The 16,345-nt window shown below is 41.4% G+C and overlaps 1 protein-coding gene across 1 annotated transcript in view; it reads left to right on the top strand.

Moving 5' to 3' along the window:
• The window catches only part of FANCM (FA complementation group M), a 154,533-nt gene that overhangs the window by 68,098 nt on the left and 70,090 nt on the right, over positions 1-16,345 (top strand). The window contains exons 5-8 of the mRNA XM_065402508.1: positions 99-230; positions 1,197-1,329; positions 8,734-8,865; positions 9,667-9,765. Coding sequence (XP_065258580.1) covers positions 99-230; positions 1,197-1,329; positions 8,734-8,865; positions 9,667-9,765 — 496 coding nt within the window. The remainder of the gene's footprint in view (positions 1-98; positions 231-1,196; positions 1,330-8,733; positions 8,866-9,666; positions 9,766-16,345) is intronic.

The following is a 16,345-nucleotide window of genomic DNA, read 5'->3' on the forward strand; positions in this document are numbered from 1 at the left end:
AAGCTGACTGATGATTATAGACATACAAACAAAATTTTGAAAAAGCATAATTATTTCTTATCTTTGCATTACATATGTGCTTTTTCTTTTACCTGCAGGTTTTGGAAACGTTTGCTGGCTGCCTGATTAAAATTCGAGTTTTGGCACAGCGTGATATTCCCAGCCTTACAAAGTACCAGATAATTCTAGCAAGAGATCAATTTCGGAAAAACCCTTCTTCACACAATGCGGTAAATGTTATTTAGTAATGTAATTGGCTAAATGAGTTTATATTATACAGTATTCAATAAATAGTAGTAATACTCCTACATTTACATAGTACATAAAATACCAATGGATCTCAAAATGCTTGACAAACTATAAATAGAAATTACCACAGATATGCAGCCCTGGGATGGAATGTGCCAAACTGTTTAACCACTCTCAGCACCACTGCAGGACCATTTAGGAAAAGAGGGAAGAATACTGTATCCATCTGAAACTATATAGGGAACTAGACATGTAAAATATAACTGCCCAGATTACATTGAGGTCTGAAAATTCAGCTAATGCACCTCCTTGTCTAAATTGCCACAGGGTTTTTACTAATCACAAATAGTCTGCCCTTCGTTTATTTAATAAGCCAGGTGACAGCTATACAGAGAAACTCAGTTCATTTGTGGTTTTCCGAAAGTCCTGAGTGTCTTAAGCATAACAGAGAATGTAATTTATAACAACCAGTACAACTTTATCAACTCAAGATGCTTAGGTTGGGTATGTGTAAAGGAAATTCCACCCTGCCAAATACAACAAGCAGTACAACAAAAACAGCAGTACAAGCAGTAAAACAAAATGGTATTCCCTTGATAAGGCAGATGGTTAATTCATTCCAGAGGACAAGCAAAACAGCACTGGTGTATTTTGAAAATATTTTTGCCGATGTCCATAATTTTCAAGTGATTCCTTTATCAAAATTCTTCCATGTCTCCTTTGAGAAAAAAGGTTACTTTTATTAATTATTAGGAAACTTTGCCAAACCATTTCCAGCGTGGTTCATAAGGTTTTTGGGAGACAAACCACCAATTCAGTATTGTTTTCTTTTGCAGTTTTGTTTTTCAAATGTTAAACTGATTTTTGGCATCAAAAATTGCAGTATGATTCCTGTTGCTTATTGACCTCTTTAATTTAATCCAGTGTGTCATCATTTTTTTTATTAGGGGATACAACAGGGCATAATTGAAGGAGATTTTGCTCTTTGCATTAGTTTGTATCATGGTTATGAACTACTGCTGCAGATGGGAACACGATCATTATTTATCTTCCTGTGTGGAATTATGGATGGATCAAAAGGTAAAATGCATTCACAAACAAACTATCTCTGCTCCTTATTTGGTCCTACAATTTAATTTTCGGGAGATAAAAACATATTATGTTGAGTACCAGGTGTATATGAGTATTTTAAATTATTTAGAACAAAAACGGCTTTAACAAATGGGTTGCACATGAAATTTGTATATTTTCTTTTTGCAGCTTACGTTTTGATGAAAATATCATGCTCAACGTAAACCTTTAGAAATAATCTGTAGATGAGATAGTGTAGTTAGATTGGGATAGCAATGATGTGTGTGTGGCGATAGATCAGTGAAGTATGAGGAAGATGCAATCAGAGTTCAGCGCACGATACAGCAATAGACCGGAAAAGAGACATAACCAGCCAGTAAAAGGTTTATGCAGAAAAGGATTAGGTCTTTAAGGCAGTCACTATGCTGGCAAAAAAAAAACAAAAAAAACCTGTAATTCCCCAACAATTCAGCTCTATTGGTAATAGCAGCCATGGAAGACACAGTATGGGCAATACTCTGTTTTTACCATCATGTCCCCTGGCCCTGCAGGGTTAGGTACGTGATGGTAAAATGCCTGAACACTGTCTGCATTACATCTTCTCTTGCCATCACCAGTGAAGTATAGCGTGTTCCATTTTTGATGGTGTAGAAAAGATCTTACTGTGGTATAAAACCTGGATTCTTCTTTGACTGGCCTCTGCTTATTCCTATGTGTGGGATTAGTACCTCCCGGCATCAAGCTGTGAGATCTTCTAGAGAGCAGTGTCTGGGGCCACTTGCCCCTCCCTAATGCGCATGCGCACACATATATATACATATGGTGATGGGTCCTGAGAGTATAAAATGGGAATGGTCCCAACTGCTTCTCAGTTCCTTCTTTACTGCCAAAGGTGCAGTTATTGCACACGGGATCCTCGATGCTTTCCTCATCTAGCGTCAGCTTTGGTGATGTACTAGCCTAAGTGCAATACAGCATATTCACAAGCAGTGAGCCTCTGTCTAGCATAAGTTGCTCAGAGGAAGGGTCCCCAGACCTATCTGGATTGGCTAGGTCTGGTGTTGAGAACCTGGCATGGTTAACTTTGCTTTTATAGGGAGCACCATAGTCCCGTGATCCTTTGGGGTCTACTATGTTGGCACCCTTATACCCAGATCTCCTGTCCTGGAGTCCTTCCAGTATCAGAAACTTAATCTCAGATAAACACTACACAAAGGTGATGATTACAGATGGTTGCCTTTCAGTGCCTGCGGAGATAGCTGACTCAGGGTCTAGAAGTTCCTTTTGTGGGAGTCCTCCAGATGAAATCAGTAGAAATGTTCAAGTTTCCAGGTTGAGGTTCTGATTAGTATCTGGCATGGCCTTTATCAGCTCCACTATTCTTTAGATGGTTTCCTTAGCCAAGTGCAAGGTGTCCTTAAGTGCAAGACACCCTCTGCACCAAAACCTTTGAAAACCATTCCCAGGCTCAATATGAGGTGGCTCTTGTTCCTACTGGTTCTCATCAGTGCCTCACCATTTACTGGCTGTGAAAGTGACCAAGACTTATTATCTGGTGCCAGTGCCCTGACTTTGAAACCATCCAAAACCATTAGTGCCCAGAGACACTTAGGTTCCAAATATTGGTGTCAATGCTTTGTTTCTGAAGCGAGGTCATAAAGAGCTTTCCTGGAGTGTGCTCCACTATCATCAGCCAATGCTGCATCACTACTGGCATGCTTTTTTCTATTCATGTCTAATGAACTGCTCATTGAACCCCCTGAGTTTCTAAGGTGCTATACTTTAATAAATTAAAAAGAAAAGTTGGCAGCCATTACAGGGACCTTGCTGCCTGGGCACCAAATCCTTCTGTTCCAATTGGAGTGAGTCTTCTGGTACGTTTTCTCCAGTGCTCTAGCCCTGGAACCTATTCTTCTGCAGTGCCATTAAGACTTTCATCCTGTTTTAGGTACTTACATATTACTGTAGTATCTGAGCACGTCACAATCTTTCATGTATTTTTCCTCACAACTCACCTGTGAGGTAGGGAAGTTCTGTAGGTCCATTTTACAGATGGGACCTGAGGCACAGAGAGGATAAATGACTTGCCCACGGTCATACAAGAAGTCTGTGTCAGAACAGGGACTTGAACCTAGGTCTCTTAAGTCATAGGCTAGTGCTCTAACTTCTGGAACATCCTTCCTCAACCTGTCTTCCATCTGAGCACAGCAGGCAGTCTATATCAGGCACAGGTGCCTGCCTCAGAAGAGTTCTTGCTGTTTAAACTTTCCTGAGCCTGCACACTCAAGTACTGACAGTGCCCAGTGGAAAGCACTTAACTTGTGAAGTTGTCATTCTCAACTGTGATTAAGAACATTAATTGCTTGCAATTGTTGGTGTGCTGTTCCTAGGCAACACAGTCGCTGAAAATTACAACCTATAAATCAACACTGGCATTTATATCGCCTCTTTTCACAGGACAATCTCCAGCCCTGTTATATCAGTACAACTAACCACAGGTCTCCAGGAGATGCTTTGCTTTAAATGGCACCTTTAAAAAATAAAGAAAACCCGGCTATTCTGACCTCCTCTCCAATGTCAGGTCATTTTTTCATTAATTTCCGCATCTGGACCTTGGCCCACAGACAGGCTCCTTAACGGTGTAATTGGGTGATATTGCACCCAGGCTACATCTGTGGTCTTCACAACACTGATTTACAAAAGCTCTACTTTTTCTTGACCCTACTTACAACTGAGCCACTTAAGTCTCAGATCATTCAAGATGGAAAAGGTGAAGGTAACGCATGCATATAAGGGAATTCCCTTCTCACCTCCCTTACTATCTCTAAAGGAATATTTCCAGATAGTGGACTGGGATATTTATCTTGCCACCCCACCCCCACCATTTCAAGGTTTGTGGATCTGGTCCCAGATGAAAGCTTCATGCCAGTGTTCTGGAGTTGAGAGCTGTTTTGTTTAGCTTGCAAGGCTTTCTCTCTTTGGCCAATACCAAATACTCATGTAGTGTAGGATGGAGAGCTATGTCCAGGCGGATACTTTGAAGAGAGTTTTCATACAATGACACAGGTGTCTGTCTTAGATCTTGTTCGGGTATTGTGTAGTACAAGGAGAGTAGTCCTGACTAGGCAAGGAGACCACTCATTGTCTCCAGTTCTGATATATGGTCAAACAAGACCTAATGTCCTTGACAGAAGCCCCTTCTCTTGGGCTGGAATCAGGAATTCAGGAGATCTGTCTGCAGATCAGTTGGCATGGAACCAAGATGTTGTTAGCAATCCTTACCAGGGTTTGTCTTTGAATATGATACGTTTTCTCAATTCACTGGATCTTTGATTTCAGATTGAGTAAGAAAATCTGTTAGAGCCTGAGTCTCCTTTGGTTGACACACTCTGACTTCTGGATTGTTCAGATCCTCTCCAAAAGTCTAGTGGATCCTATCAAAAAGCAGGAACTTTGGACCAAACAAACCTCTTGCTTTTAACACTGCCATCACTTACGTTTTGAACATTCAGAACTGTTTTGAGTTCATTTAGGCTACATGGGTTGTGATTTCAGTTTTTACCCGCGCAATCTAGGGGAAACAGCCCTTGCTCACCTTACTATGACATATATTATGGATGGGTTGATCCGAGGCTCATCAGGTTGCTTGAGGTAATTGCTTTGCTTTGATGGCTACACCAAAGGAAACTTGATTTGTTCCTAGCAACACATGTGGTTGTGCTGTGGGCATCATGTGGATGTAGCTGTCTTGGGATATTTCCTCTGCTTCATGTAACTCTTTTTTTGCTTTTGGGATTGGAGTCTTGTTTCACAAAGCTCTTGGGACCTCTGGTTTGTCAGAGTATCATCTGTACCATACAGCAGATATCTGTGAAGAAGGCATTCCTCATAGTCATAGTTTCAGCCCACAGACTTAGTTAGATAGAGGCTAGATGGCAAATACTCCCTAAACTGTAGAGCATATGAGAAATGTGATTTGGTCAGTGTCCTCATGCCCATTTTCAGTCTCAAGCCATCTGTTTCCATCTTGTACAGGCCACTAACCTGTCTGTATTTTTCCAAGTCTCATTTATGCCCTTGTTATGACTTGCCCATGTACAATTACCTGGCTATATCAAAAGGTATTAACTAATCTGAACACAGCACCCATATTACAGGCCTTCTTCCTAGTGTTTTTTTTTTTTTTAATAGAAATTGCAAAACCGTTACTTGAAAAACTGTACGCTCTTAAAGCAAAAAAATTGTTGTGATTCAATGAGGTCTGATCTGGGAGAGCAAGATTGTGGGCACTTCTAATACTCTCTTGATCTGTCATCCAAAGGTGATGTTCATTTTTAAGTCCTTGTTCACCTGGAACTGCTCATCTCATTTTCTGAGAGGTACTGTTCACTAATCTCCCACAAATGGGACAATGCAGAGCCACTTGAAAAGAGATTATTTACCAGTAACAGTTCTTCAAGCATGTCGCCTCTGCATATTCCCACTCCTCACCAACTCTCCTCCACTTCTTTTGAGTCTCAGGTCAATAATTCCAAAATTAGGCAAGGAACTGAGGGGTGGTTGGAACCTTTAGAATTCTCCTCAAGGGGCAAAATGGCTCTCAAGACGATTGTGCAGCTCCATGCCAGAAGATGTCAGCCACAGAAGTGTGAGTGTGTAGGGGTGTCACTCTCAAGCAATAACAGTTACTGGCGAGTAACCTCTTTCTCAACCATGGGTCACTGCCACCCACCCTTTCTTTGTGGCTAGATGGAAAGGAATGTTGGTCCATAAACTTTCTTTTGTAACATGGGGCCATGGTATGGAAAAGGCTGAGAACCACTTATCTAGAAAGGGATCAAGGAACAAACAGATGCATAGAGTAAGATACACAATATATTTTAACCACTTAGGATATGTCTACACTGTGTTGTAAACCCTGGTCTGTGGGACCTGCGCTTGTGGAGTTGGTATTTCCAAGCCCATGCTTGAGCGTCCATGTTGTATTGTAAACCTGCGTCTACAGTTGTGGCACCCGGGTCTCTCAACTATGCTAGCGTGTCCATACTGCACTATGCAGACCTTCTGACTTGAGTTTGTGACTTGAACTGCATCCACACTGCAAAATGACAGGGCTTGGGCCCAAGTCACAGTGGGACTAGGGCTTGGATCCCTCTACACGCTCCCCAGATGGATCCAAGAAACCAGGTCCTGAGTGCTTGCTGACCCAAGTCAGAAAGATTTGTGTGTGGATGGTAGCGGGTTTGGGCTCACATCTGAGTCTGCCCCTGGATTTCCAATGCAATATACACGTACCCTTATTAATTTAGAGAGAAACTAATATGAATCTGGCCAGGTTTACACTACACACTTACTTCGGAATAACTACATCAGACTGGGGTGTGAATAATGTCGTTATACCGATCTTAACTCTCTGTGTAGACAGCTCTATGTCAGCAGGAGAGCTTCTCCCATTGATATAGCTACCGCTTCTCGCAGATGTGGAGTTGTTAAGCCGACAGGAGCTCTATCCTGTTGGCTTACAGTGTCTTCACCAGAAGTGCAGCTGTGCCGATGCAAGTTTGTAGGGTAGACCAAGCATCTCGATTCTTACCATTTTATTGCTCAAGTCTTGATGAATTGATGAATCTTGTATTCATGATCCCATTAGCGCTTCTGGATGGTTGAATGCAAGCTACAAAATTACTAAATGAGTTATTGGTGAGTGCTATTACTGCTGTCTGAGAGTGAAGTTTGATACCAATTAAAAAAAAAAAACCTTACAGAATGCCTCAGATCACAGAAACAATTAGCAAATAGTAATGTGTATGCTAGTGTCTTGTGACATTCATGCGTTGGTATTTTTACAATGTACTGCTTTCATACATGCTTACTTTGACATTTTTTGATAGTACTGTTGTATTAGTAGATGCATGCACTGGAGTATGCATTCATTATTTTTAATAAATAAAAAGAGTTCTTCAGTTTCACTGCTCCCTTAAGCCCTTTCTACAATGGGAAGTTGATTACAGACAACATCCTCAGTCACAACGGATTCCCTTGAACCAGTGCTGGCAATAGTTCAGCTGTTAGGGTAACCAGGACAAACCTTTTTTCTGCACTGTCATAACTATACAGGGAAGGGTGACAGCTCTCCTGTGTACAGTGCTATGGAATCCCTCCTAGCCAGAGACTCCAAATCCTTTTACCTGTAAAGGGTTAAGAAGCTCGGGTAACCTGGCTGACACCTGACCCCAAGGACCAATAAGGGGACAAGATACTTTCAAATCTTGGGGGGGGAAAGGCTTTTGTGTGTGTCCTTTGTTTAAGGGGTTGTTCGCTCTTGGGACTGAGAGGGACCAGACATCAATCCAGGTTCTCCCCATCTTTCTAAACAAGTCTCTCTTATTTCAAAATTGTAAGTAAAAGCCAGGCAAGGCGTCTTAGATTTACTTTGTTTTCTCAACTTGTAAATGTACCTTTTACCAGAGTGCTTATCTTGTTTGCTATACTTTGAACCTAAGACAGAGGGGATTCCTCTGAGCTCTTTAAGTTTGATTACCCTGTAAAGTTATTTTCCATACTGATTTTGCAGAGATGATTTTTACCTTTTGCTTTAATTAAAAGCCTTCTTTTTAAGAACCTGATTGATTTCTCCTTGTTTTAAGATCCAAAGGGGGTTTGGATCTGTATTCACCAGGAGTTGGTGAAAGGAAGGAGGGGGGAAGGGTCAATTTCTCCTTGTTTAAGATCCAAGCAGTTTGGATCTGTATTCACCAGGGAATTGGTGAAAGGTTTCTCAAGGCTTCCCAGGGAGGGAATTCTTAAGATGGTGGCAGCGGACCAGAGCTAAGCTGGTAGATAAGCTTAGCAGTTTTCATGCAGGCCCCTACATTTGTACCCTAAAGTTCAAAGTGGGGATACAGCCTTGACATGCACTGTTACAGAAACATTCAAGAAGACACGTAACACTGTCCTGCTTACACTAGTAGCTCAACTGTTTTCAGCTGTGGGTCCCTCTGAGTGCAGAAAGCATCTTCAACAGCTGTCCAGTTTCCTAATATAAACTGGATGATATTAAAGAGACAAGGTGAGTGAGGTATATCTTTTGTTGGACCAACTTCCGTTGGTGAAAAGGACAAGCTTAAGACTTCTTTAATAATAATTTTTAATTTGCCTGAGCAGGATGTAGACTTCTGTTATGTGCATTTAATCCTCGTATGTTCACGCTAACACTCCCTGAAATAATATTGACTCCCAATTACATAAGCCTTTCCATAATAACTTTAGCTTCTTCAGAAAATTCTATTTGTATTTCAGTTAAGGAAATGTGGAATTGATTCTAAATTAAATTCAAGTTATATGTAGCAAAACACAAAATCTTTAAGATTACTCAAGAGATTGAATATTAAACTATCTTATCTTTTTATAAAGGCTTGACTCGTGCCAGGAATGAACTTAGCCGGAATGAGGACTTCATGAAATTGTATCGGCAACTTGAAACCATGTTTTCAGACACGTCTGTGACTTCAGCAAATGGAAATCTTCTTTACAACAATAGAACAGGTCAGTGTTTACCTTTTGAAGTCAGCATATTTGCTTCCTGACTTTTTTCTAGAAGATCATTTTCTCCCCTCAAAATTTAAACCTGGCAAACGCTCTGTTCAACATAAAGCCTAGCTGCTGACGATTCTTGATGCAAAATAAGTCTGATATTCAGTGTAATGCCTCTCTTTCATAGTGCACTTTAAGGTTAAGGTAGCACAAAACTCGATGGTACACCTCTACTCCGATATAACGCTACCCGATATAACACGAATTCTGATATAACGTGGTAAAGCAGTGCTCCGGGGGGAGGGGCTGCGCACTCCGGTGGATCAAAGCAAGTTCAATATAACGTGGATTCACCTATAATGCGGTAAGATTTTTTGGCTCCCGAGGACAGCATTATATCGAGGTAGAGGTGTAGTTACATTGCAGCTTTTATGTGTTCTATATAAGCAATTTCATCTGCCTTGAAATCAGTTTTGTAGGTCTGAAGCGTTGAAGTTCAGTTAGAATTAACTATAAATTATTATAATCTCTTAACTAGCCTTGTGCAATACTTTTTTAATTTGACCAGAATAAAAGTAATGTGCAGGTCTTGAAAAACTGGGTTTAACAAACATGCGTTGCAGTAATGAGTTTCCTGAGGTTCATGTCTTAGATAGTTATTGTAATTAGATTGGAAATGTTGGGAATTGGTGCTTGTCAGACTTGGAAGAGAGAAGTAGAATAAGAAAACAAGGTTCACAGAACCTCTTCTGTACTTACTCCAGATAAAGACACACAGGTATATTTTTAAAAATGACCTTATTTGATTTACAGGACCTACAAATAAAAATAAAATCATCTACAGTCATCCAAAATTAAAGAAATTAGAAGAAGTCGTAGTAGAACACTTCAAATCCTGGAAGGGATATACAGGTAAATGTTAGTCTCCAAAATGTAATCTAATCGCACTATCTGGGTATGAATCCATAATCTTCTTCTTTAATTGTTTCATTTAATTGAAGTGTCCCTAGCCTCTTTTTGCCAGAAGCTGGGAATGAGCAACAGGGGATGGATCACTTGATGATTACCTGTTCTGTTCATTCCCTCTGAAGTACCTGGCATTGGCCTCTGTCAGAAGACAGGATACTGGGCTAGATGGACCATTGGTCTGACCCAGTATGGCCATTCTTATGTTCTTATTCTTTAATTGATTGAAACTCTTGCATATTTTGCTAGGTATTTTTATTTTATCCACTTGAAAAAATATCCCTGTGATGGGGCAGCTGCCCCTCACTAGAATAAAAGGGGTTAAAAGCATCCCTAGGGAGGCTGCGCCAGAGGCAGCCAATCAGGGCCAAGCAGGCCCATATAAAAAGAGAGCTGGAAGGCAGTTCTCTGCTGGGAGCCCAGGGAGGAAGGACTGTGTCCATGAAGGGCCAAGAGAACTGCCAGCACCCTGGACAGAGCAGTGCTGAAAACAGGGGCTGAGGAAGCCAGAGACCGCTCCTGGCTGGCTGCCGGGGAGTTACAGACTGAGGCCCTGATACAACGGTAAAGAGGGTGCCGGAGCCACGTGGGAAGTGGCTAGACTGTGGACTGCAGTTTGCCACTGGCGGGAAGTGGCTGAACAGCAGACTGCAGGTCCCCTGGCAGGGGGGAGCGCACTGTGTGGCACAGCTGGAGGGCTTTATCACTGAAGAGGACGCTGCGGTCCTTGGAGATACGTGGGTCCAAGAGTGGGAGTGACGGCGGCAATGCACCACCCGAAGAGGGTGCACTCAACCACAGAGCTAATTTCCAAGACATGCTGAGGCGGCGCCAGAGTGGTGAGTGGAGCACATTGCACATGGTGGAAAATGCGTGCACACAGTCACCCCTGATACAAGGGGAGGATAGAGGACTGTGGGGACGATTGCCCAGGTACAAGGGGGTTTGAGAGACTAAAGGACAGATATTGAAGGTGGGGACGATGGATCCGGAGTATGCAGAGGGCTTCTTTGTGGAGGGTTCTTGCACCATCCCAGGCTGGACCCTAGGGTCAGTACCCAGGCAGAAAGGGATTGACAGCAGGGAAGGCTCGAGACCCTGCTACAGGAAATCCTGGAGAATCAACAGAAGCAATGGAAGGCCCAAGTGCTACCTCCAGACTTATCTGGGGCGGCTGGTTAAAGAACAGCAGGCCCCGTAAAGCTCCTGTGGAGAGAGTTTAATAGAAGCCGCAGAGAGCGTGAGGAGAAGCTAGGCACCAGGGCCAGGAGGCCGGTGGCTGGGCTAACTGATTGTCATGCCTGTGAGTGTCAAGGACACTGGAAAAGAGATTGCCCTTACTGGGATGGGGACTGAAGCCTCAACCAGAGAGCGGGAAGGAGCGAGAGCCCAAGAGAATCTCCTCTGTGAGGAGAACAAGGAGGGGATGGGCATTTTGGGCCTGTGGGGCACCTACAGAGGGAATGTCATTACATAAGTTGCAGGGTCAAGGCTAGCCTAAGGGAAGGGGCTGAACAAGGGAAGGACTATGGGGGGCCCGTAGTCAAGAAGAGGCAAGGAATTTGCTTTTGGTGCCATGAGGGCGGCCATATAAAAAAGCACTGCCCCCTTAGGAGGAAACGGGATAGGAAAGGGGTTCCCAGAGCCAGGTTGGGTCAGAGACTGTCAGGGAGGATGCAGCAGTGATGGCCGTAGACCTGCCAGGGATTCATCTCCCACTGCAGGTCCCCTGGCAGGGGGGAGCACACTGTGTGGCACAGCTGGAGGGCTGTATCACTGAAGAGGACGCTGTGGTCCGTGGAGAGACGTGGGTCCAAGAGCAGGAGTTCCGGCGGCAATGCACCACCCGAAGGGGGCGCACTCAACCACAGAGCTAATTCCCAAGACAGGCTGAGGAGGTGCCAGAGTAGTGAGTGGACTCCGTTGCAATCACTGAAAAAACAAGTTGCCATCATACAGTTAATTAAGTGAAATGTCCTTATAGGTTTCATTAACCTTATTTTACTATAAATTCTTGCACAACTCTAACCAAATGTTTTATTACTGGGGTCTCATTTGTTCCAGGATTTCATAGCCACAGAACAGGCTGTGGAATCCAACTCCCTCTGCAGAATTATGCCCCTGAAGTTATGCTTTCATTAAAAAAAAATCTTGTTAGTATGGTTGTGCAGGGAACATTTAAAGTGTAAACAAGAACTGATGCAATGTCATCTTCCTGAGTGGCAGAGAACTTGGAACAAAGCTCTTGACTTCTACATAACTAAAGGCAAAATGTGAAATTTCAAGAATGAGTTGGATTAAAAATAAACAAAATCCTCATATACTTGATATGTTATTAATGTGTTTGAGTTTTCTGTTTCTTTGTAGTATTTTTACTTGATTCACTTTAGTGTGATTTATAGGGTTTATTTTGTGTGCTGTTAAAATTTTTTAGAAAATTAAAATTCATATTTTAATTATGCAAAAGTTCCTTCCTTGGGAAGAAGAATTGGAAGAGCTCTTCCACTGAAAACTTCAGTTAATAGGGAGGAAAAGGTGTATCACTCTTCATTATGGAGTTCAAGGATACAACGCTTGACATTTCTAACTTGGGATTCTGTGAAAAGCCATAAAAGTCACCTCAGATAATCAGTGCATATATTTGTGCTTTAAATAATGCAAATGTTTATTTTGTTATAATAGTTTAATTGATGCTAAAGAGAAAAGAGCACTTTCAGATAAGGTTAAATGATTCAACCGTATCAAGTTAATTAGGCTTTAAAAGTCTGACTTTTAAAAAGTGATTCCAGTCTTAATTTCAGAATTTCTCAGACTTCTTTTTGTAGCGCAATCAGTGCTTGCAGCATTGAGAATTTGACACCAAAAACAGCCTCTCTTCCCCCTCAGTCCTACTCCATATATTTTATATGCACTGGCATCAGGAAGCATAAGTTAAATGTTTGAAAATAAAACAGTTTTTAGTGCCTAAACCATTGATTTGAAAAGAACAATTGGAGGAATCCTAAAATTAGGGAATGCGAGAAGAAACAAATTTAAGGTAGGCCAGCTTGGCAAGTTGATCTCATCTCTCTGGTCATATGGAATCATGTCATATTACATGAATGTGATATACTAGGGTAGAATCCTGCCACACATACTTTATCAGACAATACTGACCAGCAAATTAAGTTTTCAAATGATGCCTTGCAAGTTATTCTTTGTGAAAATATTATTACAATAGTGTGGTAGGGGTATATTCGGTCACAATGAGTATGTATACATGTCATTTATATATGGAGGTACTGGCCATGGCTTCACAGTAAGGTTAAACTAAATTTTATACTTAAAGCAGGAATTTAACCTCTTATTCTATATAGAATCATAGAATATCAGGGTTGGAAGGGACCTCAGGAGGTCATCTAGTCCACCCCCCTGCTCAAAGCAGAACCAATCCCCAGACACATTTTTGCCCTAGATCCCTAAATGGCCCCCACAAGGATTGAACTCATAACCCTGGGTTTAGCAGGCCAATGCTCAAACCACTGAGCTATCCATATAGAAGTATTTCCTTGATCCATATAGAAGTATAGAAGAGTACAGTGTATTCTTTTCAAATTTATATCACTTATTCTTTAAGTACAGAATGGATATATATAGAGCGATCTATATTATGTAATATGCATGTACTTATGAGTGTGATGGACGATGTATGGTAAATAGTTCCAGAAGAACAGTGCTCTCTCCAAATTGACTGGTTCTTCTTCGAGTGATTGCTCATGTCCATTCAACTTAGGTGTATGTGCTCACCACATGCACCGGTGCCAGAAGTTTTTCCCTCAGCAGAATCCATAGGGGACCAGCTCTGGCACCCCCTGGAGTGGCGTGCCCATGCCGCGGTATATAGGGCACTGCCGATTCCCCCCACCCTCAGTTTCTTCTTGCCGGATATGCATTCATTGATTTATAGATCTTTCTACTGTCACGGCATTGAATTTTTGCCAAAAGCACAAAAATAATTTTGTCAGTAAAACACTAATTTTCCCATTTTAGATAAAAAAGCTTGATGCTTTTGGTTTATGCTTAGCACAATAATACATAAAATAATTTGTCCAAATAACCATAGAAGTAAGAGGCTTGTGTTGACAGTTGAGGTTTCAGAGACTGCAGAAATTTTACTGGAGCTATGTTGCTACTTATTATTATTTATTCAGTTATAAAGATCTTATTGTTCATTTTATATGTCTAGGTCTGGAAAACATTTTATTGAAACTTCCTACAAAGTAAAAAATTGTGGATTTGTTTTTTTCCATGTAACCAAATGGAAAAAGAGAAGCAAATTTTTTTTACAATTGAGTGTGCAACATTAGCCACCTTCCAGTTTTCTGCAATAGTAGCTGTTTGTAGTGCTAAATAATCTTTCCTTTTTTATAAACATAAAAAGTGCCTGGCTATGTGCTCTGAGTACCGTGTCAATTATGTTAAATTTCCAAATCCAGTAAAGTTTAATCAGCTCAGCTCATCTACCAAGCAGCAGCTCATAATTAATGTTAACACAGCCATTCATTTTCTCATCTCCTACTTGTCTGAGCTAAGAGGATGAACAAAATCTTCAGATGCTTAAGCCAGGGAATATCAAGTAGGAGAAGGGGAGATTATTAGTTCTGCATACCTACTGGAATACTGTGTTCAGTTCTGGTTTCCATGCTTCAAAGGGGAAGTTGAAAAATTAGAAAGACTTCAGAAGAGAGCTACAGAAATTATTTGAGGTCTGGAAAACTAGGGAGAGACTAAAGAAGCTCCAATACGTTTAATTTATCCAAGAAAAAGGTTAAGAGCTGACTGATCATGGTCTACAAGTACCTACACTGGGAAAAGATTTCTGATAGTAGGCAGTTATTTAATTTAGCAGAAAAAGGCATAATGAGAGCCAATGGCTAAAACTAGACAAAATCAGATTAGAAATAAGGCGCACACTTTTCACAGTGAGAGTAATTCATTGTAATAACTTACCTAAGGATGCAGTAGATTCTTCATTAGTTAAGATCTTTAATTAACACTGGACATCTTTCTAAGGGAGATGTTTTAGCTCAGACAGAACTTATTAGATGATCATATTAGATGATCATAATATGGTCCTTTCTGGCCTTTCACTTGACCTTTGAAGATTCATAGGTTGTAACATGTTGGCCCTGCAATGTGTCCTGAAATCAGTAAATCCTGGCTACTTCGGATCACGAGCAGGAAGGCTTGCCAGAACTCTTAAAAGCAATTGAGAGTTCTGTGGCACCTTTAAGACTAACAGATGTATTGGAGCATAAGCTTTCGTGGGTGAATACCCACTGCATCTGACGAAGTGGGTATTCACCTATGAAAGCTTATGCTCCAATACATCTGTTAGTCTTAAAGGTGCCACAGGACTCTCTGTTGCTTTTTACTGATCCAGACTAACACGGCTACCCCTCTGATACTTAAAAGCAATTAATATTCAATTCAGTTCAAATGTTTGAGATTTCTAATATTTAAGTATGGACCAAGATTTCTGAACCTTGTGGGTGAATAGTGTGTTCTGGGCATCAATTCTAAGCAAGAGATTAACAATTTTACAGTTACAATGCAAAATTAAAATGTACACATAAATTATTAAGCAGCCTTTTGTAACACAGAGGGTAAGTTACTGAACCATGTTTGCCATTCATATGCTGGCTATCTTAGGCATCATCAGTATCATTGATCCATCACAACATACATCCACCACTTCTCCTCAGTCCAAGTCTTTCCTGGAAGGAACAGCCACAGGAAGTGTAAACCAGCATCCAGAAAGCAGTTCAGGAGGCACTTGTCAAATTAAAATATGGAACAGCAGCTTTGCACATGCTTATAACAAAGGCAAACACCATAGCGTAGTTCTCCTGTTGATCAACGCAAGGTCAGAGATCAGGAAGCCCTTTATTATTCACAGTGTCGTCATCAGAAAATCAACACAGGGCACCAGCCTACTCCGTGAATCTAGCAACATGGGCATCCTGCTAATCTATAGATTTTTGAAAAGGAGTCGACTGAGATACTGTGTGAAATAGTGATGCTGTTTCCAAGGTTTGTTGTCCACATATATTTAAACACTGTGTTGACACTGCAATGGCCCAAAACCACCACTTTTACCCTTTGTACCCTTGATTTCTTCCAAGTAATCTCTGGATCTACACACATGCAGCCAGTCACACTCTGCACTAGATTTTCAGACTCTAATTAAATACAGGTAATACAAGAAACACCTTCTGGTGATCTCCCTCCTGCAGACAAGAAGCAATTGCACTAGTCCACCCCCAGAAGCTCCCGGATCCAGTAAAATTCCAAAGCATCATTGCATGTAACTCTGCATCACCAAAAACTAAGTGAGTCACTGGGAATATTCCATAACCACAGTGATTGACACTGACACCAAAGTGACATCCTTCCCAACAGATCTCCCCGGTTTTCTGCAATCTGTGACAGGAGTCAGAGGAAGAGAATTTGTACATCAGCAGTGTAAAATATAGGCAGGCGCAGA

This window comes from Emys orbicularis, chromosome 4, assembly GCF_028017835.1.
Source record: "Emys orbicularis isolate rEmyOrb1 chromosome 4, rEmyOrb1.hap1, whole genome shotgun sequence".
NCBI classification, from domain to species: domain Eukaryota; kingdom Metazoa; phylum Chordata; order Testudines; family Emydidae; genus Emys; species Emys orbicularis.